Source organism: Monodon monoceros, unplaced genomic scaffold (assembly GCF_005190385.1).
Source record: "Monodon monoceros isolate NGI ecotype Baffin Bay Population unplaced genomic scaffold, NGI_Narwhal_1 Super_Scaffold_13, whole genome shotgun sequence".
Classification (NCBI taxonomy): Eukaryota; Metazoa; Chordata; class Mammalia; order Artiodactyla; family Monodontidae; genus Monodon; species Monodon monoceros.
Genome location: NW_021703769.1, coordinates 34,844,848 through 34,869,505, shown reverse-complemented (window position 1 = coordinate 34,869,505; position 24,658 = coordinate 34,844,848). Strand labels below are relative to the sequence as shown.

The window sequence follows — 24,658 nt, the reverse complement described above, 5'->3', positions numbered from 1 at the left end:
CTTTTGTGTCTGGCTTCTTTCACTCAATATTATGCTTTTGAGATCCATCCATATTTTTGCTTTTCATTGTAGATCTTTCACTCTCGTTGCTGTATGGTATTCTATTGTGTGAATATACAACTACATTTTTCTCTTCCACTGCTTCTGGACATGTGGATAGAGAGAAGGGGCAGGAGAGCTTACAAACTCTGCTGATGGGTGTGTAAACTGGGACCACCAGCTGCTCATGCTATGACACAACAATCCTATACCTAGGTGTAGATGCAACAGAAATGCTTACAGTGTGTTCATCAAAAGGCATGTTCTAGAATGTCCATAGCAGCTATTCATAGGGAGATGCCTATTTGAAATGGACATTTGCAATAGATATTATTAGCCAGCTAGATGTTTTACGAGCTATAACATGCTATGTTTCAGGTAAAACATCTTATCTCTCTCTGTGTCACCTTCCACCAACATTGTGTGGCACAACAGATGTTCCAGAAATGTCTGTTAGATGAAGAATGGTAAGATCAAAGACAATTTTTTAAAAATGAGGAATAAAGGAAGAGGGAAGGGGGAGGCACATAGGAAAGGTCTTGAAGGTGACAAAGTAAGGAGATGAGATGATGACATGAAAGAGCATTTAAGTGAAGACCTGTGAGTACTGACTAACAGTAAAAGGATTTCATAGAAGAGTATGAAAGAAATGTGGTCTGGAGTCTTTGGTCTGGAATGATGGGTATGTCTTACAGAAGAAGAGAGAAGAAAGTTATTAAATAAAATAGAGGACCACCTAGTAATGTTTCCACTTGTGGTTTTCATTTCAAGGCTTCCCAAAATCCTGGATACCCACTGTTTCCAAACTGAACACAACCAGCTTTCCTAGCTGCTCATTTGGCAGAAATCATTATTTTCCTTGGTCAAATAAATTTCAGAAAGACTGTAATTTGAGAGCGACTGGGTAATCCTGATTTGCTTTCTTTCCTTTTCCTTTTCATTCTGCTCTTTCTTCTACATGTTCTTTCTCTTTTCTTACTAACATTTGCTGTGATTGTCTATAAGGACAGTAGTCAGGACATCAGCCTATTGATTTAAGTAGCATCTATCAGAGATCTTAGACTCGAGAGAACTGAGTCCCATATGTTGTTCATTCTCTTCCTCAGATTAATAATTGATACAACACAGGCAGATGTAGGGCTGAAGACTCCCTGAGATGAATAATTTTTGGTTCTGAGCACAGCTGCCAGGATTTAGAAGTATCTGCTTACTGTGTGTCAAAGGCATTGACATTCAGGCGAGCTCAATGTAACCCTGATGTGTGGCTCAGAGGAAAGAACGATCTTTCTTGGAAGTCTTCCAGTTTGAAACGGTGGATGTATCAGTTCTCTAACAAGTGCCAGAGGGAAATTTATGTTTATCAATGTGAGAAGCCAGTGCAGCATAAACAAAAGACTCACAAAGGAGAAAGGAAACTGATTCAAATGAAGCAGCACCCTTAGCAATAAACTTAGAGCTACTTACGCTTTTTCCAGAAATGCATCCCTAGACATGTTTTGGGCCAGCAGGTTCGTTGCCAGACTGAAAACTTCATTTGTCCATTCCTGAAAAATGTAAATCACACTTGCATTAGCTTAACTACTGTACAGTCATTAGATGCATGTTTTTAGCTAGGCTACTAGGAAGACAAATTAGCTCAATTTGTATGCCTAAGGGTTTTGGGTTTTTTTCCCGTTTTTATCCTGTAAAAATGACATAATTAAATTCAAATCCCTGAGCGATTACTCCTTTCCTAAGGAAATATTCTTTACCCATAAACAAATTTTATCTGCTTTTTAAAATCCCTACAGATAGAGACCTGGTATGTTGCCTTTAATAAGCAAGCATATGTTATTCCTTTCCTTGCATTATAAACAGATAAAGGGTTTAAAATAATTATCTTTTCAACACACCTGCAAATAAGATCTTCCTATTTTACTACTCAAGTCAAAGCAGCTATACCAGGAACTCCTTAAATGTTAATTACAGTTCTAGAAATTCTCTAAACTAGGTGCAGTCACAATGTCATACAATATCCAGTACTGTCTCTCCCCTGCTCCCCACCCCCGAGCTGAGTCCATTCCTTACTGCTGACCTAATCTCAATCCCTACCTCACACCATTCACCACTGATCTCTCTTGGCTTCCAAGAAAATGGGAAAGAACAAATCTACAAAAAAACAGTTGAAGTTCCATTCTGGGTGATGGCTTTGATTAACATTCCGGGCTGAAAAAGAATAAGAGAAGATGACATAAGAGCTAAGTAATGTAATCATCTGATGTTGCAGTTGACTTGGCTCCCTCCTCAGTGAAATAATGTTTTTCCACCTAGGTTTGCTATTTCTACTATAGCTTTGTTGGTCTTTTGTGTTTTGCCTCCTGATTTAAGGCCCTGATAATATGCCGTCATGCAATACTGTAACATTTGAGGTAGAACTTGGGGTATAGAGTCATGGGAGAGGGAAGAGGGCACTCTAAGCAGTGTTTTTTGTTTGTTTAGGTGTTTGTTTTGCTTTAAAATATTGAGTTTATTTTAAAAATCAGCACAGTAAAAACTGTCACACAAATTAAAGACCTTTAATTTCCCTTGAAGTCTTTTAAATTCTGAGGTTATATAAAATTAAGCAGGAAAACATTCACATTAAATGCAAATCAATTTTGCACAAATAAGTGTGATCAAGCAGCTTACATTATCACCTGAAATACTTGGACTTTAGAGAAAAATCCCAGATGACAACACTCTACGTACTATAAGAAGATTTACATTATTCTGTTGGGTATGTTTTAGCGGCAGGACTTAGTGGGAATGGGGAGTAGCCTAAAAGGAATTGGAAGAAAGAGGGGAAGTTGCAACAAAAAAACGTAGAGCTGGGGTGAGAGTATGGAGAGCATTTAATGTCTGTTCAGTTTTCTGGAATTTGGCAAAAAAATATAATATCACTGAAGGCCTTTCTTTTAGGGTGAAGGTAAGGAGAGCCAGGGCTAGATGGTTTGTTAAGGAGGTTATCTGGTAGCCAAATGCTGGGTGGATTTGAGGCTGAGAAACCAGATGGGGGAACTCAATTAGGAAGCTGTCACAGTCCAGGTGAGACATAGTGAGGCTTTGGATTCTATGGACTGTTTGTGGAGGGCTTGGGGAAGATAGCACAGAAGAGCTATCAGTGAAACAAACTTGATGGACACACAGAAAAGCTTTGGAATAACTTTTTAACAGCTTTAAAATAAAATGTCCTCAAAATAGATTATTTTAAACTAAGAGTAATAACTACTGGCACTGATTTTCAAAATATGTTTCTGGTATAATATTTTCCAGGCTAGGGGTAGAACTTTAGACTTTTCTGGCTCCATGGCAACTTTATGCTTTGGTAAAAGTATTTATAATTGGAGGCAATGTACCATTTTGTATGTTTACTGGGGGCCAATTCCACAACAGAAATAGGTACAGAGAAGGTATTATGAAGAGCTGGGGAGATTTAATTGGGTCTGACCTTTTAGGTTGAAAGATAAGACCTCTATTACATCTAGTCCAGCAGAAATATAATGTGAACTACACATATAATTTTAAATTTCCGGTAGCCACTTTAAAAAAAGTAGAAATAGACAGGTGAAACAAATTTAATAATATATTTTATTTAAGCCAATATTTCAAACATATTATTAGCCATGTAATCAACATAAAAATTACTGAGCTATTATATAATTCTTTTTATGTGCTTAGTCTTTGAAATGAGGTGTGCATTTTGCACTGAGAGCCTGTCTTAATTTGCACTGGCAGCCTTTCAAGTGCTCAACAGCCACACATAGCTGGGAGCTGTGGCTGCAGCATGGGTCAGGGCAGGTCTTCTAGATCCTTCACTCCTTCTTTGGGTCCTTTATAAAGCCAGCTGAAGGACTGCATCATCACCACCTTCACTGCACAGCCACAGCTGTTTCAGAAAGTAAGGCATAATTTATTTGACCACATTCTCAGAATGTGAGCATCTAAATTTCCAAGTGTGGAATTCCTAGAATCCATGGACTTCCTGCAGCCTTTTGAGATATGCAGAAAATCTGACCCAGGCTGAATCAAAATTCAGGGTCTAAAGCAGTAACCAAAGCAACTTGAGAAATAACTCAATCCTTGGTGGGGTACTGGTCTCAGTCTATATTACACTGAGCTAAAACAGCATGTGTATTACCTTGAGTTCCCCAGAAGCAGACCCTGAGACAAGGATTTATGAGAAATGGGTTTATTACAAAGTGTTCCCTGGCAACATTATAAGGGAGTGAGCAGGATTGGGAAGCGAAGAAGGCAGAAAGTTGAGATACCAAGCAAACTCCGCAGATGGTAATTTTGGCTTAATCTTTCCCTGTGTAGACCACTCCTGAAACTTGAGTTTTCTGATGAGCAGAAAAGGAGCTGGAGTATGGTGATCCCTGTGCCTGTTAGTCTTGGGTCAGGGCTTGCTGGAGGGGATGGAAATCCCCAGGCACTTCCTGCTTTCCTTGATAGTAGGCAAAGGGGGTTCCAGCATCCAGAGGGTGCATACAACAAAGAGACATGAGTGCTGGCTGTTGGAAGTGAAAGCCCATCCCCATCGAGGTGCTGTATATGAAAATGGTGAATGAATTGGAGGGGATATGGGTAGAGCACTGTTAGAGTCAGACGGATAACAAATTTCAGGACTTTTGGGTGCCAGAAGTAGCTACATTGTGTAAATAGGGGATGTGCAACCAAAGTGTTGGAGAAATTGGTTCACATACGTTCTAGAGCAGGGCTTCTCAAACTTTCATGTGCGTACAAATCGCTGCAGGTCTTGTTAAAATGCAGATGCTGACGCAGATGCTGGGGAGGGGCTGGCAGAGAATCTGTATCCCAAGTGAGGGCTGTGTCAGATGATGCTATGAGTGGCAAGAGGACTTACAGCACTGACGGAAAGCTTGATAGAAATGTAGGACTGTAAGCTCCACACCAGATCTCTGACTCAAAATCTGCATTTTTTCCAAGAAACCTTTATATATTTTATGCATGTTTAAGTGTACTGCTGGGCCAGGGGCAGAACTTTAAGCATTATTCTAATCTTTGTCTACTTGCTTCCCAAACAAATAAAGAAATATTTTGGTCATTTGTTTTAGAATAACCAAAAAGCCCTTACAGCTGTATTAAGAACAACATGGCTAAGAGATGTGGCCAGAGCAGCTTAAAGCAGCCTCAGCCTCAGCTCATTATGAGATTATGACATATGCTTTGCTGCAGGGTAGACGGCTCCCAACCTGGCAGTGCTCTCATAAATCCAGCACTGGGCCCTAGTTAGTATGGCATTGGAAGGACAGCTTCTTATTTAATCTGGACTATTTGTTTTTCTACTTTCAGAGGCAAAGTTCTGATGATTGCTACTAAGCTTGGTTCAGTCCCTGCTATTTAAACCCTGAAGCTTCTTAAGTGACATTTTCTGCCTTAGGATCGATCTCTTCTTGTGATGGGGATTACAGAGACCTGAACTAGAGAAAATGGATCTAAAGATCAACTTCTGTGGGATTTCACCTGGAGTTTAAATGCACACGTTCGTATCTTCCATCGCAAGATGATTTCTGCAATTCCCTCACCCCAGCGTCGTTACTGAGATCCCAGTTGTTGTTTTTTTTTTGTGGTACGCGGGCCTCTCACTGTTGTGGCCTCTCCCGTTGCGGAGCACAGGCTCCAGACGCGCAGGCTCAGCGGCCACGGCTCACGGGCCCAGCCACTCCGCGGCATGTGGGATCTTCCCGGACCGGGACACGAACCCGTGCTCCCCGCATCGGCAGGTGGATTCTCAACCACTGCGCCAACAGGGAAGCCCGAGATCCCAGTCTTGACACCATTAAGTTTTCCTAACATGTCACAAAGTTAATGTACTTTTATTTCTAAAGTTATTTAAGTTCTGTCATTCTTGCCACAGGATTTATGTGTTTGCTTAATACTACGAACAATTATTTTACAAGTTTCAGTTACTCTCATAGGTATTGTTTGAGTTTTTACTAGGTACTGAGCTAAATTCTTTGCATCCAACAACTTAATTAATTCTTACAGTAATTCTCTAGGAGGCAGGTACTGTTATTAGCCTCATTTTACAGATGAGGATTCAAAGTTTCAAAGCACTTATAAAATTTATTTATATCCTCAGAGTTAATAAGATCACAGTTTGGGGTTAGATAACTGATTTCTTGGGCTCCAAAACCTGTACTCTTAGATACTGTGCTTTTTTCATTTTGTCCTAGAACATTTTAAGATGGCTGCTACATACAGTTCAAAAAGATAAAAATGATAAATAAATCCACTTAACTATGCTGTGTTTAAAACATTGACTTAGCACTTGCTATGGGCTATGCACTGTTCTAAGCATTTTGTAAGTAATTAACTTTTTTTTTTTTTTTTTTTTTTTTGTGGTACGCGGGCCTCTCACTGTTGTGGCCTCTCCCATTGCAGAGCACAGGCTCCGGACGTGCAGGCTCAGTGGCCATGGCTCACGGGCCCAGCCGCTCCGCGGCATGTGGGATCTTCCCGGACCGGGGCCCGAACCCGCGTCCCCTGCATCGGCAGGCAGACTCCCAACCACTGCGCCACCAGGGAAGCCCAGTAATTAACGTTTTAATACTCACAACAACCCTATGAGATGTACTCTGTTATTACCACCCTATTTTGACAAATGAGAGAACTGAGGCACAGAGGCATGCAATGACTAGCATAAGGTCCCACAGATGGTTAGAGGCACATCCAAGGTTTGAACACAGGAAGTTTGCCTCTGGAGTCTGAACACCTTACCATTATGTTACAGTGATGAAACAATGTGTGAAGTTCATAAAGTATACACCTTACCACTATGCTACGATAATGATGGTAGAGGAAAAATCATAAGATGGAGAGAGGGGTGAGGTCCATCACAAAATGCAGCTCTAAAGTCTTAGAACTTTGATAGAGGAAGTCACAGATTCAACTTGAACGTGACTGAACTAATGTGAAGAGAGAGATTCAATAACTTTTAGATCTAGTTGCCCTAGATCCAAATACTAGTCATGAAGCTATTCAACAACCGTTCATAATTCTGAGAACAGAGAGAAATTTCTCCTATCAGCAATTCACACCTCTTAACTTTTTGGCTCAACTTATGAACACAAGTGGTATACAGACTAAGACAGAACCTTCTGGAAGAAATATCATTCTTGCAGATATTTCTGTTTCCCATTGTTCTGATGCATGCTATCTTTAGTATTTTAATGTATTTTTTAATCTTTCCTTTTTCTAGCATTACGTATCTCTGTTACACCTGAAAATACAAAGAACAGTGTAACTAACACATATCCATATTTAACAAATGTTACCAATTTGTGATATTTCCTCCCGTGCTTTTAAAAAATTATGTACTTAAGACACTGCAGTGCAGACTCATTCTATGTTGTGCTTCTCCCTGATTCCATTCTTCTCACTTTCCCAGGAGCAAGCTCTATTTTGAAAAGCAGATATCAATACCTTATCTATTTTCATATGGATTCTGAGGACAGTGGTCTTTATCAGGGTTCAACAAACCCCTGAGGGCTAAATCCAGCCTGCCACCTGTTTTTCTAAATAAAGTTTTACTGGAACACAGCCATGCTCGTTCATTTATGTATTGTCTATGACTGCTTTCATGCTATAGTGGCCCAGTAGAGTAGTTGCAACAGAGACTCCCAAGGGGCAAAGTATTTACTAGCTGGCCCTTTACAGAAAAAGTTTGCCAGTCCCTGGTATGGACTCATATATGTTTATTTAAAATATTACATAAATCATATCATACTGTATGCATCCTTTGGCCAATGGCTATTTGCAGTCAACATTATGTCTTTAAAATGTGTCCTTGCTTCTCATGTAGATCTAGGTCATTAATTTTAACTACTAAAATATTCCACTATAAGAATGTATAACTAATTTATTCTTCTGTTCATGTACATATGTAGTTTTTTCCTTCAAAAATGTTTATTTGTGGGCTTCCCTGGTGGCGCAGTGGTTGAGAGTCCGCCTGCCGATGCAGGGGACACGGGTTTGTGCTCCGGTCCGGGAAGATCCCACATGCCATGGAGCGGCTGGGCCCGTGAGCCATGGTCGCTGAGCCTGTGCGTCCGGAGCCTGTGCTCCGCAACGGGAGAGGCCACAACAGTGAAAGGCCCGCATACCGCAAAAAAAAAAAAAAAAAAAAAAAAGTTTATTTGCACAAACGTATTTCTTGTTGACTCAAGCCACATCCAGAAGTTTCTCTAGGGTTATTACCATGATGTATTCTTAGGATCCATGCATCTTCAGCAGTACTAGAGGCAGCTGCTTGCTCACCAAAGCAGTAAGGACACTCTGTGTTCCTTTTGGCAGTGTAGGAGAGCTTGTATTTTCCTACATTTTCAAAAACAACTTGCTATTATCAGCCTTTCAGAAAATTTTTGCAAATTTGATGTATGCAGTGTGGGACCTTGGATTGGTCTTAATTGGCATCCCTGATTCACCTGCCTGGTTGAGCCTTGTTTTACATGTCAGGGTTGTTCCACTTTTTCTTTTCTGCAAATTTCCTGTTCACATTCTTAACCCATTTTTTTCTTTGGGTATTTGTGTTCGTTGTCTTTAAAAAGGGGAGGGTTTTGTTTGTTTGTTTGAGGTTTGAGCTCAAGCACAAGGTGGTGGTCAGTCTTAGTCCTATTGATAGAAACAAAATTACACATAGTAACTGTGTCTTGTAAATGTCACCCGTGATCGTGGCATGCCAGGCACCCAGTCCATGGCTGTGACCTGATACCAAGCATCTAGAGTCACAGAGAAAAGGCAGAATGTGAAGTCTGTCCCGAAAGACATGTATTTATTCAGTGAGTTCTTTGGGGAAATGACAATATTCTAAAAGGAATACCAAATCTCTTTCTCTGTGTGTGTGTGTGTGTATATATATATATATATATATATATATATATATAAATATATATAATTATAGTCTATAATTATATAAGCAATTATGAGTCAATGGTTACCCTAATGAAGTAACAGGAGTGACAGATGACAATAATCTAAAAGCAGGTATTTCCAAAGTACCTGATTTGGAAGCCTCAATCTATTGTATTTTTTAAATAAAAGGTTCCTGGAATAAATAATAATTTAAAACAGGGTATTTTAATATTTGTGAGACATATGAAAGTCCTAACAATTTTTAATAGCTTTCCATTTATTTTTAATTTATTGGCAAACCCCTATTGCCGTCATTGATAATGGTGTCATTCCCATTACCTCTGATCATCAGCAGGCAGCAGGTTGGGATTTGAGTAAGAAGGAACAATGCACAGCTCATTCAGGGTTGAGTTGCCTGGCTGAGCACGTTTCTCCCACCTGCTGGCAGGCATCAGAATTCATCTTGCCGTGCATTTGTCTTAATGGCACAGTAAAGAATCTTTTCATGGTGAAAGATGGTATATGAGCTGCAAAGACTTTCATTAAAAGCAGAAAAGACTGTCTGAAAAGTAACTGCGTTTACAGGTCTATGTAGAGCACTTAGAATTTTGGCAAAATTTCCAACACAGTTCCTCTGTTTTGGGTGGCAGTGAAGATTTATATTTTATAGTCAAAATGTTGATCTCATATTCAAAGAGAAATGTTTGTCAAATACAATATAATTACCAAAATCAGGAAGTATATTACAACCCAATATTATCAGCACTGGGACACTAGAATCCATATTACTCATATAATGTAATATCAAGGAAAGGTGCATGTTATTCAAATGTCTTTAGGCTACAGTTGCCAAAAGCACAACTCAAACTGGCCTAGGAAATAGGAGAATTTGCCAAGGACACTGGGTATTTCCTGTAACTGAAGGAAAAATTTGACAAACTGCAGTTTGCAGAGTATCAGGAAACTGTGGTCTGGATACCAGGGAGGATTTCTTCACTGCTTTTTCACTGCTCTCTCTTCCTGATGTCATTACTTTTTTCCTGACTGACCAACTTCTTCCCCATGGCCACCAACTGCACCAAGAGTTGTCACATATGGTGCCTCCTACCACCAGAGAGAGTCTGATTGATTTCCTCATAACCAGTATGAAAAATCCTGGGAAAGGTCTCTGATTGGTCTACCTCTAGAACAATCTATTTGAGTAAGAACCTAGCAGTGTCCATGAAAATCAAATCATTGTAACTGGAAGAGTATAGAAAACACTACATATAACCATTCATAGGAGTAGCGAAGAAAAGGATGTGCATCATCCCACAACTTGTGTGAGATCTTATAGTTCTGAAGCCAGTTTTTTATACACTGGGGAATAAATCCATACTTGTTGACCTGAGTTGACTGCATGAATGAATGAATGTGTAAATGAAACAGAATTACATCCATGCTTTATAATTTATTGTTTTTGAAATTAATTTTTATGTCTTCTTCATTGTCATAAGTATTCATTCATCATGGTTTGCTACACGGTTTTGGATAATAGCTTTACACATTTCCTATTGTAATTTGAACTATGCTGGAATAAGTTATAAGAACTCACAGTCCTGTGTGTAGCATGGGGCTGAGGGGACTATCCAGTTAATAAAGTACAGAAACTTTAATTTTAGGGCTTAGAGCATCTGCATTGGCTTCATAGATATACCTTATGCTTTGTTTTATGTTTTGGGCTGTATTCTGAAGATTGTTGCCCAATTATCTTTCCCTGGATAAGTGAAGCACTGCTCTATCCTGATGGTCTAAGGAAGAGTTTACATGCCTGCAAGTGCCGTGTACAAGATGTGGATGTAAGGATCCACGTTTTGAGAGCTAACTGTCTAGTATATCCCTAGTCCTGTTCTAACAGCTTTTGACATTCTCCTTTCCAATGGGAAAAGTTTAATGTGGTGATATCAAGTTAAAATGAACCTTAAGAGAATTCTTCAAATGGAAAGAAATAAAACACCCAAAAGTGCAACATCCTTGGCACAGAGTGGAAGAAAAGAGAAAAAATGTTTGCTTTGGTTACGTTTTCATGATGAGAGGTTTTCTGTTGTATCTTTGTGAATCTCATGTATTTTGAGCATCAGCTGAGGAGACACCCACCTCTCTCTCCAGCTAGTTTCCTGAGTCATTGATAATTTGCACAACTGAGAAAATGTCCATCAAATGCCCCAATATGAAATACCCAAAGTATCCTTTCCATAGCGTTCATGTCACTCAGCCATATTCTTGAAGTGGTTCTGTCCAAAACCCTCATGTCACTTTATTATTTTTTTCTTTTTTTAAATAAATTTATTTATTTATTTTTGGCTGCACTGGGTCTTCGTTGCTGCGCGTGGGCTTTCCCTAGTTGCGGTGAGCAGGGGCTACTATTGGTTGCGGTGCATGGGCTTCTTATTGCAGTGTCTTCTTTTGTTCCAGAGCACCAGCTCTAGGTGCATGGGCTTCAGCAGTTGTGGCACTCAGGCTCAGTAGTTGTGGCGCATGGGCTCAGTAGTTGCGGCACACGGGCTTAATTGCTCTGCAGCATGTGGGATATTCCTGGACCAGGGCTCGAACCTGTGTCCCCTGCATTGGCAAGTGGATTCTTAACCACTGCGCCATCAGGGAAGTCCTTGTTCTTTTCTTAAGGATAAAATATATTTAAAATTCTCTCTGAAGATACTTTCTCCTTTTTTATTTTATTTGTTTCTTTAATTATCCTTGTGTGTCTATTATTCTCTTTTTGTTCATCTTGGCTTCCTTTGTCATTCAGTATTGTAGCATTTCTCTATAGTCTGTGGATATTTTATTGTTAGTTCACATCTTAGATGGGGCAATAGGAGGGCCGACTGGGAGCTCTGGGTGTGGGAGTGGGAATGACCAGCTTGCAGACTTCTTTCCCAGTGAGCATGTGGGTGCCAGCCACCATAGTGTAGTATCCATAAATGCTAGAATGAGAAGAGCTTTACTCTGGATCCTGAACTCCAATGCTAGCCACCATAATATTTTTCAACTAGTTTGTTCAATTTCATAAAAGACAGACATTCAGCTCTTTGACCCAGGAAGTAATTGGTTATTGATTAATTCTACATGAGGATCAGGAGGAAGGAGTAGAAGGTTATTTTTCTCACCCCCAATTCTTACTCCATGTTCTGCTGGGCTGGTAGAACTTGAGTCTAGAGCGTGTCTCAATTGTTTCTGAGTAGGTCAGGAGTTTCCTTGGCTGTAACTCTCTATGTAACCTAGACTGTGGTCTTCTTGACTCTATCTTATCAGACACTTTCCTCTTTCCATTTTCTTCTCCTGCAAACTTACTAAAATATGTCATGTCTTAGTGACCTATCCATTCTCTTCATCATTGTGTATTTATATTCCTTTATCATCATATTCACAGTAACTCAAAAGAGATAAGAGATCACCTGTGCTCATTTTGCTGTTTTGGGCTAACACTGCTTTAAATTTTATGTCCAAAGCCAAATATCTGATTTTCCCTTCCTAACTCACTCCCTCTCTCAATAAATGAAATTCCAAAAGGCCCTGAGATCATCCCTAGCTCTCTCTTTCTCTTATTTCATGTATCTGGTACATTCAGTAACTCTTTTGGCTTCACATTCAAAATACATCCAGAACCTAACCATTTCTCACCACCTCTATCCCAAGCACTCTGCTCTCCTTGTTTCTGTTTCTATACCCCTACTGTAGCTTTTCAACAGAGTGACCAGAACAATCCTGTTAAAATACATCACCCCAAATCCATCCCTTGCTCAAAATGATGTAATAGATACCTGTGTCACTGAGAGTAAAACAAAATTCTCACAGTGGCCACCCACCACTATTTGGGTCACCTGTCACATCCCCCATCCTCTTCCTCTCACCTCTCCCCTGTTCTCCTCCCTGCTTATCATTCCCTTCCACCAACACACTGGGTCACATCTATCTCAGCATCACTCTCCTCCATGATAACCACTTGACACACTCCAACATCTTCATCATATCAGTGTAACCTTATGTGACCAACTTATTTAAAATTGAAATACACTCCCCCCCCCGCAACACTTCCTATCTCTCTTCCCTGCTTTATTTCCCCCTGGAACCTATCACCATCTTATTTATTTTGTTATCGTCACCCTACACCCACCATTAAGTAAGCTTCATGAAGACAATCATTTTTGTCTAGTTTATCCCCAGCACTCAACATTGTACCTGGTACACAGTAGGCAATTAAGTATTTGTTGAGTGAATGAATGAATTATTATTATTATTATATAGCCAATAGGAAGATTATTTTAAAGTATTTTCAAAAATTTTGTTTTTTATTCTTAGGAGCATCTTATTCCTTGGGAGCATTTGATGCATTGGAAACCGAAACATAACAACTGATATTAAGGCATTAGATGAAACAGATCAACATGCCACTTTCAAAGGATAGCAGGTATTTTTCCACAGTAATTAAACACGGAAGCCAAATTTTCTTAGATTTCTTCTTCCTTTATGTCATGTCTTAGTGACTTATCCATTCTCTTCATCATTGTGTATTCATAATAAAAAATTATGGTGATTTTTAAAATTTTTATTTATTTATTTATTTTTGGCTGCTTTGGTTCTTTGTTGCTGCACACGGGCTTTCTCTAGTTGCAGCGAGTGGAGCTACTCTTCATTGCGGTGCATGGGCTTCTACTGCGGTGGCTTCTCTTGTTGCGGAGCACGGGCTCTAGGCCGCGCAGGCTTCACTAGTTGTCGCTCGCGGGCTCTAGAGTGCAGGCTCAGTAGTTGTGGCACACAGGCTTAGTTGCTCCGCAGCATGTGGGATCTTCCCGGACCAGGGCTCGAACCCGTGTCCCTTGCATTGGCAGGCGGACTCACAACCACTGCTCCAACAGGGAAGCCCATGGTGATTTTTTATAAACTCTCTTTTTTTAAAAATTTATTTATTTTTCACTGCATTGGGTCTTCGTTGCTGTGCATGGGCTTTCTGTAGTTGTCGTGAGTGGGGGCTACTCTTCGTTGCGGTGTGCGGGCTTCTCACTGCGGTGGCTTCTCTTGTTGTGGAGCACGGGGACTAGGCGCCCAGGCCTCAGTAGTTGTGGCACGTGGGCTCAGTAGTGTGGTTCATGGGATCTAGAGCACAGGCTTTGTAGTTGTGGCGCACGGGCTTAGTTGCTCCATGGCATGTGGGATATTCCCGGACCAGGGCTCGAACCCGGGTCCCCTGCATTGGCAGCAGGATTCTTAGTCATGCGCCACCAGGGAAGCCCTGAGTTTTTAAAATGTATCTTTGTGCCTGCTTTAAGGTAAGGTACACAGATAATACAATTAGGGCTTTCTCAGCTGCCAGGCTCAGAAGACAGGGAGGCAGAGGAATGAGTGGGAAGCAGCTTATTTCTGTGTTATGGAATGGATGGAAGAAAAGCGAAGATGCTGCTGCTTAAGCAGTTTCCTGTCTTTTCCTGGGGAAAGTGGACTAACAGTAGCCCACAGTCTGAAATCACGATCATTTCTGTGTCCTTGCATATGTACTTTCCCTTAAGTTAAGCATTAATTCCTTTTTGTGGCACCCTTGAACAATGCCTGGTTCAAAAGAAGCTCCATGTTTAAGGAATGAGAAGAGATGGCGGGGGAGGTGGGCGAGGGTGATTTCTTCCACAATCAACAGAATTGCAATTGCTGGTTCTTATCTGAGTGTAAGAAGAGATTACCATCTGAGTTGCCTTTTGTTTCCCCTCTATTTTTTTTTTTAATGAATGTCTTTTTTATTTTATTTTATTTTTTATATATTTTTTTACTTTTGAACTTTTAAACTTTTATATGGATGTTCCAGATGGGTAACACTTTCACAAGTTGAAAGTTTATAATGTACATCTTTCACCTGCCCCACACTCATCCAAAACTCAAGTGCAGAACGTGGGGTAAATCTCATTTTCCAACAAAGGACATCCACAACTGTAAAATCCCAAGACTAACAGTGCAATGTATTGACCTGGCAAGAACTTGGTCCTTATTTATGATTGGGTGGGGGGAATATCCTAAGATGACATAGGCATATGAGAAGGCCAGGAATAGCAGTGAATGAAGATCTCATAAAATACAATAACCAAGAGGGCTAACTTTTCACATGTGTAAAAAGCAATATATATTCAATATGGCAATATTTTTGGCACATATAGTCTACCCCCAAGGAGATCAGCATAGTTTTCCATTATTTCCCAAAATACATTGCTGAAAAGAATATATGGTACCTCATTCTCTTTTTCTTAATCATTTTCATTTAAAGAAAAGCCAAACATATCCATTGCTCACTTACCATAAGTTGGTGCTAAATTCAAAAAGGAAATGAGATCAGCTTCACATTTTGTACAGAATATCCATTAGTGTTTGAAAATTATTATCTCAATGTACATGTCTCAGAATAAAAAGAAATGTAAGACCTTTGTGTCTATTGAGGTCAGTTTTAAATATCTATATTATTAATTTGAAGGACAGTCTAAGAAAAGTCCCAAGGTTTTTGAGGAATCAAGTTCTATACCAGGAATGGCCAGAGGAGGCTGTGGCAGGACCCTTCCCTCTTTTTCTTTTCTATTTCATTTAGTAGACTATTATTTCTTTTTCTTAAAAAAAGCCCCCCCTTTGTGGCACCTTCTCTTATTCCTTCCCCTAAAAGATCTCAATTATTTGGCGAGCTGAAGATATTTTCTCTTTTCTCCAGAAAACATGTGGTAACTGGTGGGTAGAGGGGGATGACAGTGACAATGACTCTGAGTGGGAACAAGGTTGGGATCGGGAAAGATGAGGTTGGAAGCCACCAAGAATCCTGGAAAACCTTAGGGGGAGTTCTGTACTGGGGGGAAGGGATCTTGGAGCAACTAGCTCAGGAGCCTCAATTTTTTGAACTCAAAAATGAGGATATTGGAGTGTATGATGTTCAAAGTCTCCATGGCTTTACAATTTTTCATGATCTATCAATTGCTTTCAAGAATTCATAAGCTTCTTTCTCCCTTTCTTGCTCTTTCCCTTCCCCTCTCTCTCCTTTTTCCTTTCTTTCTTTTTATTTTTTCTGCCAAAGCACACATTTATTAAGTGCCTAATACCGGCTAAGCACTAAGGTAGATCTTGGGAACACAAATGACTAAGCTATATTTTCTGATTTTAAGCAGCTCACAAATCCAGGGTAGGGTGTCAGACACACTGACAGATAATTAAAGTGTGAGAAATGCAATAGCAAATATGCATGGGGTTCATCAAAAAACAGGAAGGAACCATCAGTTGTTCATGGAACGCATGAAACAGAAGGGGAGATGGGTGAGTAAGCTGAGTCCCTATGGAGGCTTGGAAATTCTGGACAGAATGGAGAAGGGACATCTAGGAAAGCACACACTTCTGAGGGCACAGAATTACCATTATAAAGGAAGAAAGAATCACAGGTGGTTTAGAACAGTTGAGGCAGAATAGTGCTAGGGTCCAAGTGGTGATTCACTGACACCTAAGGGCAGAGGCTATGTTTGTTTTGGTCACGGATAAATCCCTAGTACTTGGCACATACTACACCCTCAATGAATATTTGTTCATTAAATGAATGACTGAATGATATGGGCAGAAAACTTCATTTTGTGGGTAATATGCAATAAAAATGATTTGAAGCAAGATCAGGTTTGAGGTTTTTTAGGATCATTCCTAGCAGATAGACACACAGAGTTGGAGAGCAAAGAGAGGATTCTAGGAAATGAGGTAGAAGGCGTCTACAGATGGGACCCATCAAGAACTTGAACAAGATGGGAGGGGGGAGCAGGATGAGGAAAGAGATATGAGAGCTAATTAGGAAATTCAGAGAGCTTGCAAGCTATTTGGATGGTGGGCAAGCAAATGGTGTGGATGCAGTTAAGGCAAACTTCCAGGAAATCCCAGATCATACTCCCCAAATGAGTAAACTAGATTGTCTATGATATTCATACCTGCAGCGGTGACAGAGGTTACCCCCAAATTCTGAAATAGCTATTGAAAACTGATGTCAGTTTACAGAACATATTTTTGGAGAGCACATTTATTCTGTGACAGTTACTTCAAAATCTAATAATTTAGCAGACAGAGATCCTCTGTTAAAGTTTTTTTTTGCATGAGTGAATTAACATTTAGAAAACTAACTGGCTCAACCAGTTTGGGAAATTGGCAATATCCATCAAGGCTGGACATAGGAAGACCTATGACCAGCAATTACATACCTCACAGAAAGGCATATGTTTATAACAACACTGTTTATTTTTATTTTTAAATTGAAGTATAGTTGAGTTATAATGTTGTTTTAGTTTCTGGTGTACAGTAATTCAGTTATACATATATATATATATACATATTCTTTTTCATGTTCTTTCCCATTATGGTCTAATCACAGAATATTGAATATAGTTGCCTGTGCTATACAGTAGGACCTTTTTGTTTATCTATTTCATATATAGTAGTTTGTATCTGCTAATCCCAAACTCCTAATTTATCCCGCCCCCACCCGCTTTCCCCTTTGGTAACCATAAGTTTGTTTTCTATGTCTGTGAGTCTGTTTCTGTTTCATAAATAAGTTCATTTTGTATCATATTTTAGATTCCACATATGATATCATATGGTATTTGTCTTTCTTTTTATTTTATTTTATTTTTCTGGCCACACTGCATGGCATGTGGGATCTTATTTCCCCAACCAGGCATTGAACCCACACCCCCTGCATTGGAAGCGCAAAGTCTTAACCACTGGACCACTGTGTAAGTCCATGTCTTTCTCTTTCTGACTTACTTCACTTAGTGCATAATCTCTAAGTGCATCCATGTTGCTGCAAATGGCATTATTTCTTTCTTTTTTATGGCTGAGTAATATTCCGCTGTGTGTGTGTGTGTGTGTGTGTGTGTGTGTGTGTGTGTGAATATATATATATATATATATATATATAAACACATCTTCTTTATCTATTTATCTGTTGATAGACATTTAGGTTGCTTCTATGTCTTGGCTATTGTAAGTAGTGCTGCTATGAACATTGGTGTGTATATATCTTTTCAAATTATAGTTTTCTCTGGATATATCCTCAGGAGTGGGATTGCTGGATCATATGGCAACTCTACTTTTAGTTTTTAAAGGAACTTCAAACTGTTTTCCATAGTGGCTGCACCAATTTACATTCCCTGTAGGAGAACACTGTAGGAGAGTTCCCTTTTCTCCATACCCTCTCCAGCATGTGTTATTTGTAGACTTTTTAATCACGGCCATTCTGACTGGTGTGAGTTGATACCTTGTTGTAGTTTTGATTTATAACAACACTATTTGTAATAACCCTAAACTGGAAACTGCCTGAATGTCCACCAACTATAGGATAGATAAATAAATTATGGTATACTATTTAGCAAAGAGAATGAACAAAGTGCAACCACATGCAAAATGTAGAAGAATCTCATAAATATAAATTTTGAGTAATAGAAGTCAGACCGAAAAGAAAACGTAGTCTATGATTTCATTTACAGAAATTTTAAAAACAGGTAAAACTAATTTATAAAGTTGCAGGTTAAAATAGGGTGTGTTAGTAGGGTAGACACCTGGGGTGCTGGTGATGCTCTGTTTCTTTATTGGGGTGCTGCTCACATGGGTGTGTGCTCTTTTCAAAAATTCATCAAGTTATATAGTTACAGCTTGTGCACTTTTCTGTGCATATTATATTTCAATCAAAGTTAAAAAAAATCCGGTCAAGTCCCTGCGAGTAGCATAGCTAAACAAAAAAAATTAATTTTTTAATTTTGTTTTTCCAATTTATAAATGCTCAAGAGAATTTAGTGTGTAAAATATTAAGAATTGGAAGCAATGGCATCTCTCAATTCTTGTGCAGAGAATTGGACACAAAATTTCCCCTTCATGGCTCTGTCATTAGGCATCTCAATCTTAACCCCCTGGATCCTTGCTGTCATAATCCACTGCATTTTAATACACTGAAACAATGTCTGGGCTGAAATTTGCCAAACTGGGGGGTGGTTCAACAATGTATCTACCCAGGGGGCCTATCAGAATATCTAACCAATTAGAACTGAATATCAGAGCTGGAATCTCAAATCCTGTCTATTGGGGTGATAGGCCATCTCGCTATTATATTGGATTGAACAAGGATCTGGGATAGGAATTGGGCAGGTGGGTGATGGGGTGAGCCTCCAGGGACCAGAACCCAGAGGGAAGACATGCTGAAAATCATTTTAGATTTCTAAATCCAAACAGGGAAGGCTCCACCTCTGTTGCCTTGGCACACAGAGATTCCTCTTTACTAATCCTGAGACAGATTCATTTCTTACTGAAATTCTCTTGATGAAGAGTGATCTCCCATGAGTTACATACTGGATCCCTGAGACCTGACAGTAAACACCAGCATATGGCAATCCTGTGAACCCTGCTCCTGGCTCAGAGCAATCTGTTTTAACCTACACAATGGTGTTTAGGTTGCACGACTGCAGGAAGAAGTAGGCACAATTAGACATCTCTATGTAGCCTCCCACCTCAAAGGAAAGCACAATATTAGAAAGAGGGACTAGAACTGGGCAGGAAGAAGAGAATTATTTTATCTTCAGACTTCTTGACCAATAGAAAAGGTTGCATTGACCTGATAAATCAGTTAACTTGTTCAAATGACACTGTTTTTTGGAGCTGATGTAAATGATCTGTCTTTTGCAGTCCATGTTAACCTTACCAGTCAGATATTTAAAGAAATTCGCCAACTGGTGTGGAAAAAAGGCTTGAGGATTTAATAGTCCTTACTCTCAGCTACTGACTTCTGTCTTTGGCACTGAGAAAACAGAAGCAATCAAAAAACATCTACAATTCCCTCTATTACATGGACGATTTACCAGCATCTCTACTGCTGGACCCCAGTTTTCCTCCTCTTATTGATTAAATGCCATTGCTCCTGTCTGAGCACAGCCCCTCTATTTGTGAATAAGAGAGAGTCAACAATTTTCTTTTTCTTTGTAAGGGACCAGAGAGTAAATATTTTAGGCTTTGTACTCCATATGTTCTATGTCATAACTACTCAACTATGTCTAGTGAAAGCAGCCATAGACAACTTGTAAACAAATAGGCATTGTTATGTTCCAATAAAACTTTATAAAAACAAGTGGTGGGTCAGACTTGGCCTCAGGCTGTAGTTTACTGAGCCTTGTACTAGATCCTACCACTCTCTTGCCCGCTCAAGGACATGCTCTAGCAATTCTCTGACTCACTTACATTGTTTTCCCTCCACAGGATCATTCCCACAAGCATACATGTATTTTGTGGTTTCGCCCATCTTAAAAACTATCTCTTGGTCTCACTTCCCCCTTCTAGCAGCTTTCTCATTTTTCCCCTGCCCTTTACATCAAAACTCACAAGAGCAATCTCTTTTGGTTTCTTAATTTGCCTCCACTGATATTCCCCAGAGCCCTCTCCAATAGACTTTGACCCTGCTACTCCACTGTAGTTGCTCTAATCAAGGTCACCAATGACCTCTATATCCTTAAATCCACCAGTCAATTCTTGGCCTTCATCTTACTTGACCTATGAGTAGCATTTGATCCTGTTGATCACTCTCTTCTTCTTGAAACACTTTGCTTACCTGGCTTCCAAACACACATACTAGCCTCTTTGCCACCTCACTGGCTACTCCTTCTCAGCCTACTTTTTCTGATTCTTTCTTATCTCCTCAATCTCTTCATGTTGGAGTATCAGTGACTCAGGTCTTGGACATCTTCTGTATCTACAGTCATTTCCTGGCTGAGCTCATCCTGCCTCATTAAATACTATCGATAACCTGATGACTTCCAAACTGTTGCATTATATTTGGCATTGAACCCCAAGTTCATATATCTAACTGCCTACTCAACATGTTTCTTTGGGTATCTAATAATAATCTCAAATTGAACATAATCAAAGCTGAAGCCTTGTTGTATACCACCAAATGTGTTCTACTTTAAACTTTCCTTTTGAAGTAAGTGGCATTTCCATCCTTCCTGTCTCTTGCACCAAAACTCTAACATCATCCTTGATTCTTCTCTTTCTCTCACATGCAACATACAATTGCAATTGTTTATGCTCTGGATTCTTCCTTTAAGTAGATGTAGATATAGATATTCAGACCCCTTCTTATCTCCTACATAGCTCCCCCTTGGTCCAAGATACTAATAACCCACTTAAAATATTCTACAGTTTTTTTACCTGATCTCCCTGCTTCCATTATTGCCTCTGCCCTTGCAGTCCATTATTGACTAAAGAGTTAAGTCAGACCAAGTCCACCATCTGCTCAAAACCCTCCAATGGCTTCCATCTCCCTCAAAATAAAAGCCAAAGTCCTTCAAAAGCCTACATTACCATGCAAGAAATCGACTTCTGTTGCCTTTGCTAGTTTCCTTTGCTGGTACCTCCACCTTTGCCAGGATTCACGTAGCTGTGCGCGGAGGACCATTGGGAATTGACAGTGGGACAGTAAAGGGAAGGATGATGGTATTCACCTCCCCCCTGAAGCTCTGAGGAGGGGTCAGGGCATCCCAGAGAGGGGGACTGAAGTCCAGGAGTTCCAGGGGTAGCAAATGTGGATGTGTTCATTGGTCCTCGGGGAAGCAGGAGATGCAGGGAGAAGTGTGAGACTCAGAGGGCAAATGTGAAACAAACCACCCATTTTCCAGGTATATTAAAGGGAGGTATCCCTCGAGAGATCAGGGAATGTCCATCTTTAGGACACAGAGAGTCGGCAAATCATGCTGCATAACAAGAAGAGTGACTTTTACTTAATTGCAAAAGATACCACTCTTTTAGTCCAGCTACAGAGGGAAAAATTGAAAGACAGCTTTCTCCCAATCCACTTTTGAGTCACTTGTCTTAAAGAATAAATAAAAAATTCAATCTCAAGTGATTTATGTAAGAAAGAAAGCACGCAAATCTGGAATAATATATTTAGGAAAGCTGAAGTCCTGGCTCTGATAAAAAAATTTTTAATCGACTCAAGAGATTTCTCAGGAATCTATGATATTGTTGCAATTGAGCAACTTTCTTCAGATTTTTGCCTTCTCTGAGCATTCCATGAAGAAATAATCCCCTTCCCCCATCCTCATACCCTCTCCTCCTGCTATATCCTTCCACACAGACCTCCATCTGACCCACAGTAAGTGTACTTCATCATCGTGATTTATCTATTTATTTCCTCCAGAATGCTGTGTCCCTGACGCTGGAACACAGAAGGCACCTGACAAATGTGTGTTGAATGAATGAATGAGCCAGAATCCCCTGGTAAACAATTTTTTCTGAAGACATTTGACTTTCAAAGAAGCTCAGGTTCCTGTAGGGTGTTCTGCATAATGAGGAAAACTGTTTCCTTTGGTGCTGGCACTATGCAAGGTACTAGGTATGTTGGCTCCGGAGACTAAACAGAAGGTGTGATGTTATGAGACAGTGCTGACAATTAGAAGGGTGGAAATTAAGTTTTCAGAGTACATGGTGTTTGCAAATTTTAATCTTCTGGCTGAGCAATTTCAATGGAGGAAAAGTATCCTATAGAATATCACAGTCTGGGAAGGCAAAACATATTCTGTATCTTCATTAATTATACTAAGCAAGTAGCTGCTGGAAAAACGTCTATAGATTCATTTCTGACAGGGAATACTACAGGGCTCAGTAATCAAAATCCCTAAAGACAATTAGTGAGCAGAAGCCCACAGAGAGGAGGAAATTAAAATGCTTTCGACTCAACCGCACAAAGGTTTAACGCAGTATAAGATATGCAGATTTGTTTGTAATAAAAACTATATTCGCTCACAGTAAAAGCCTCCCTGAAAGTCACTGTCATTTAGCGAATGCTTTTAACTGAGAGTTAATGAATATCATGAATTGGTCATTTTTTTAAGAAACTGAATATGACTGTATTTCAGGAATGATATTTTAAAAATATTTTAGAAATATTTAGTATTTGTTTATCTATATTCATCCATCCATCCAACCATACATACATATATTGAGAAGTGAAGTGTATACACTCAACAGAATACCAGCAGGTACCAGAATAAGAATGATTGCAAGGCAAGTACAATGCTGTCACGCAGACAATGTTTCATTGAACCGAAGTCTCTCTCCAAGCATAAATTATACCATAGAAGTAAATGGGTGACTTGGTTCTTAAAGAGAGAAAATAGATGGGGTTTGTAACACAGTCTTGATGAGGAGTTTCTAAAGACCTCAGTGTGTCAAAACTAGTTGGCATTTTATTTATTCCATTATAAGAATTGAAGTTGATGTTATGCAACTTTTGGAAATAAACCTCTACCGTAATCACTGAAGAATTAGAGGTCAGGTCAGATTATCTGGTGTAGCTCAAAAAAATGTCAGAGCACTGAGGCTTAAAAAATTATAGATCATAATGCTCAGGCAATGAACAACAGCCTGACATGACCCCATAGTTCTGATCCATGATGTGAGAAGCTGTGTAAGGGCACAGACATGATCTGCAGACTTCAAACTGTTCCTAGATTCATATTCTTAACTCTGGAAAGAAATTGTATGAAGGGTCAGGATCATCATTAGTATCTTATAAACTATAAACATGGAAAAAGAAAACTTTTCTTTCAATATGTTCATTTCAGTTCTCTTCTAATGGCAGTTGGACATTTTTAGAGAAAGCATCAAACTTGAGTCCAAGTTTCCCAGAAGTTCATAGCTTCTTGTTTGATATATCTTGCCTTTGTTCTAGTTATTTCTGTATGCATCTGAAAGGCCCACTATCTTAGTAAACTAGCAACTCCTTAATGGAGAGGGCGATGTCTAATTCATCTTTCTAGTCCATGGCTGAATAAATATTTATTATTATTTAAAATTGCTATTTAAAATTTTAAACTTTTCATTCTTTCCCATATTAATTGAGCAGCTACTATGTGCATAACCATGGGTTAAGTGTGCACATGGTAAAAGAAGTTAAATAGGTACTGAAATGTCTGCCCTCTAGGAGAGGGATGGAAAGAAGATGGTAAGGCTGAGAAAATGGGTTGGGATAAGATGCTTAGGTGAAATGGAATGTGGTTTCATTTATATTTTCTTTTGCAAAGAAATTATATAAAATGCCTTATTTTCTAATGTAAAATATCCATTATTCTAAGCCAATGCCATTACTTGGAAGTGTTTGAATTACACTTCTACTTGGCAGCAGAATGATTTTTAGATGGAATTTTAACACATGCTAAATATGACAAAAACTCAAAGTCTTTCATAGGAATCAGGACAATGTCATACGGATTCAGATAGAGGTGACAAGCTTCAGAAGTTTCAATCCACATACCTTGGCCACTTCTTCTTGGAAAGCCACGAGGTTCAAATGGGAGATGTTAACTAAGTCAGGCCCATACACCACTGTTATCATGCGATGTTCCAGGCGCCCGATGTTCCCCACATCCAGAAGTTCACGTAATTTGGGGTCCTGGATAATAATAAATGTTGAAATATTTAGTCTTAGCTAGAGATTTTAGAGCATAATATCAAAAGAATTAGAGTTAGAATGCCTTAAAAACAAAGTTGCCTTTTATTCTTTTTTTTAATTTTTAAATTTTTATTGAAGTATAGTTGATTGACAATCTTGTGTTAGTTTCAGGTGTACAGCAAAGTGATTTGGAGATATATACGTATACATATTCTTTTTCAGATTCTTTTCCCTTATAGGTTATTACAAAAACTGAGTAGAGTTCCCCAT

General features: G+C 39.3%; 1 protein-coding gene across 3 annotated transcripts in view; it reads right to left on the bottom strand.

The window, feature by feature from the left end:
- Positions 1-24,658, bottom strand: part of PLCB1 (phospholipase C beta 1) — a 682,570-nt gene that overhangs the window by 198,511 nt on the left and 459,401 nt on the right. For all 3 annotated transcript variants that reach the window (XM_029220651.1, XM_029220652.1, XM_029220653.1), the window contains exons 4-5: positions 24,251-24,388; positions 1,504-1,583 (exon numbers count right to left, since the gene is read on the bottom strand). In XM_029220651.1, coding sequence (XP_029076484.1) covers positions 1,504-1,583; positions 24,251-24,388 — 218 coding nt within the window. The remainder of the gene's footprint in view (positions 1-1,503; positions 1,584-24,250; positions 24,389-24,658) is intronic.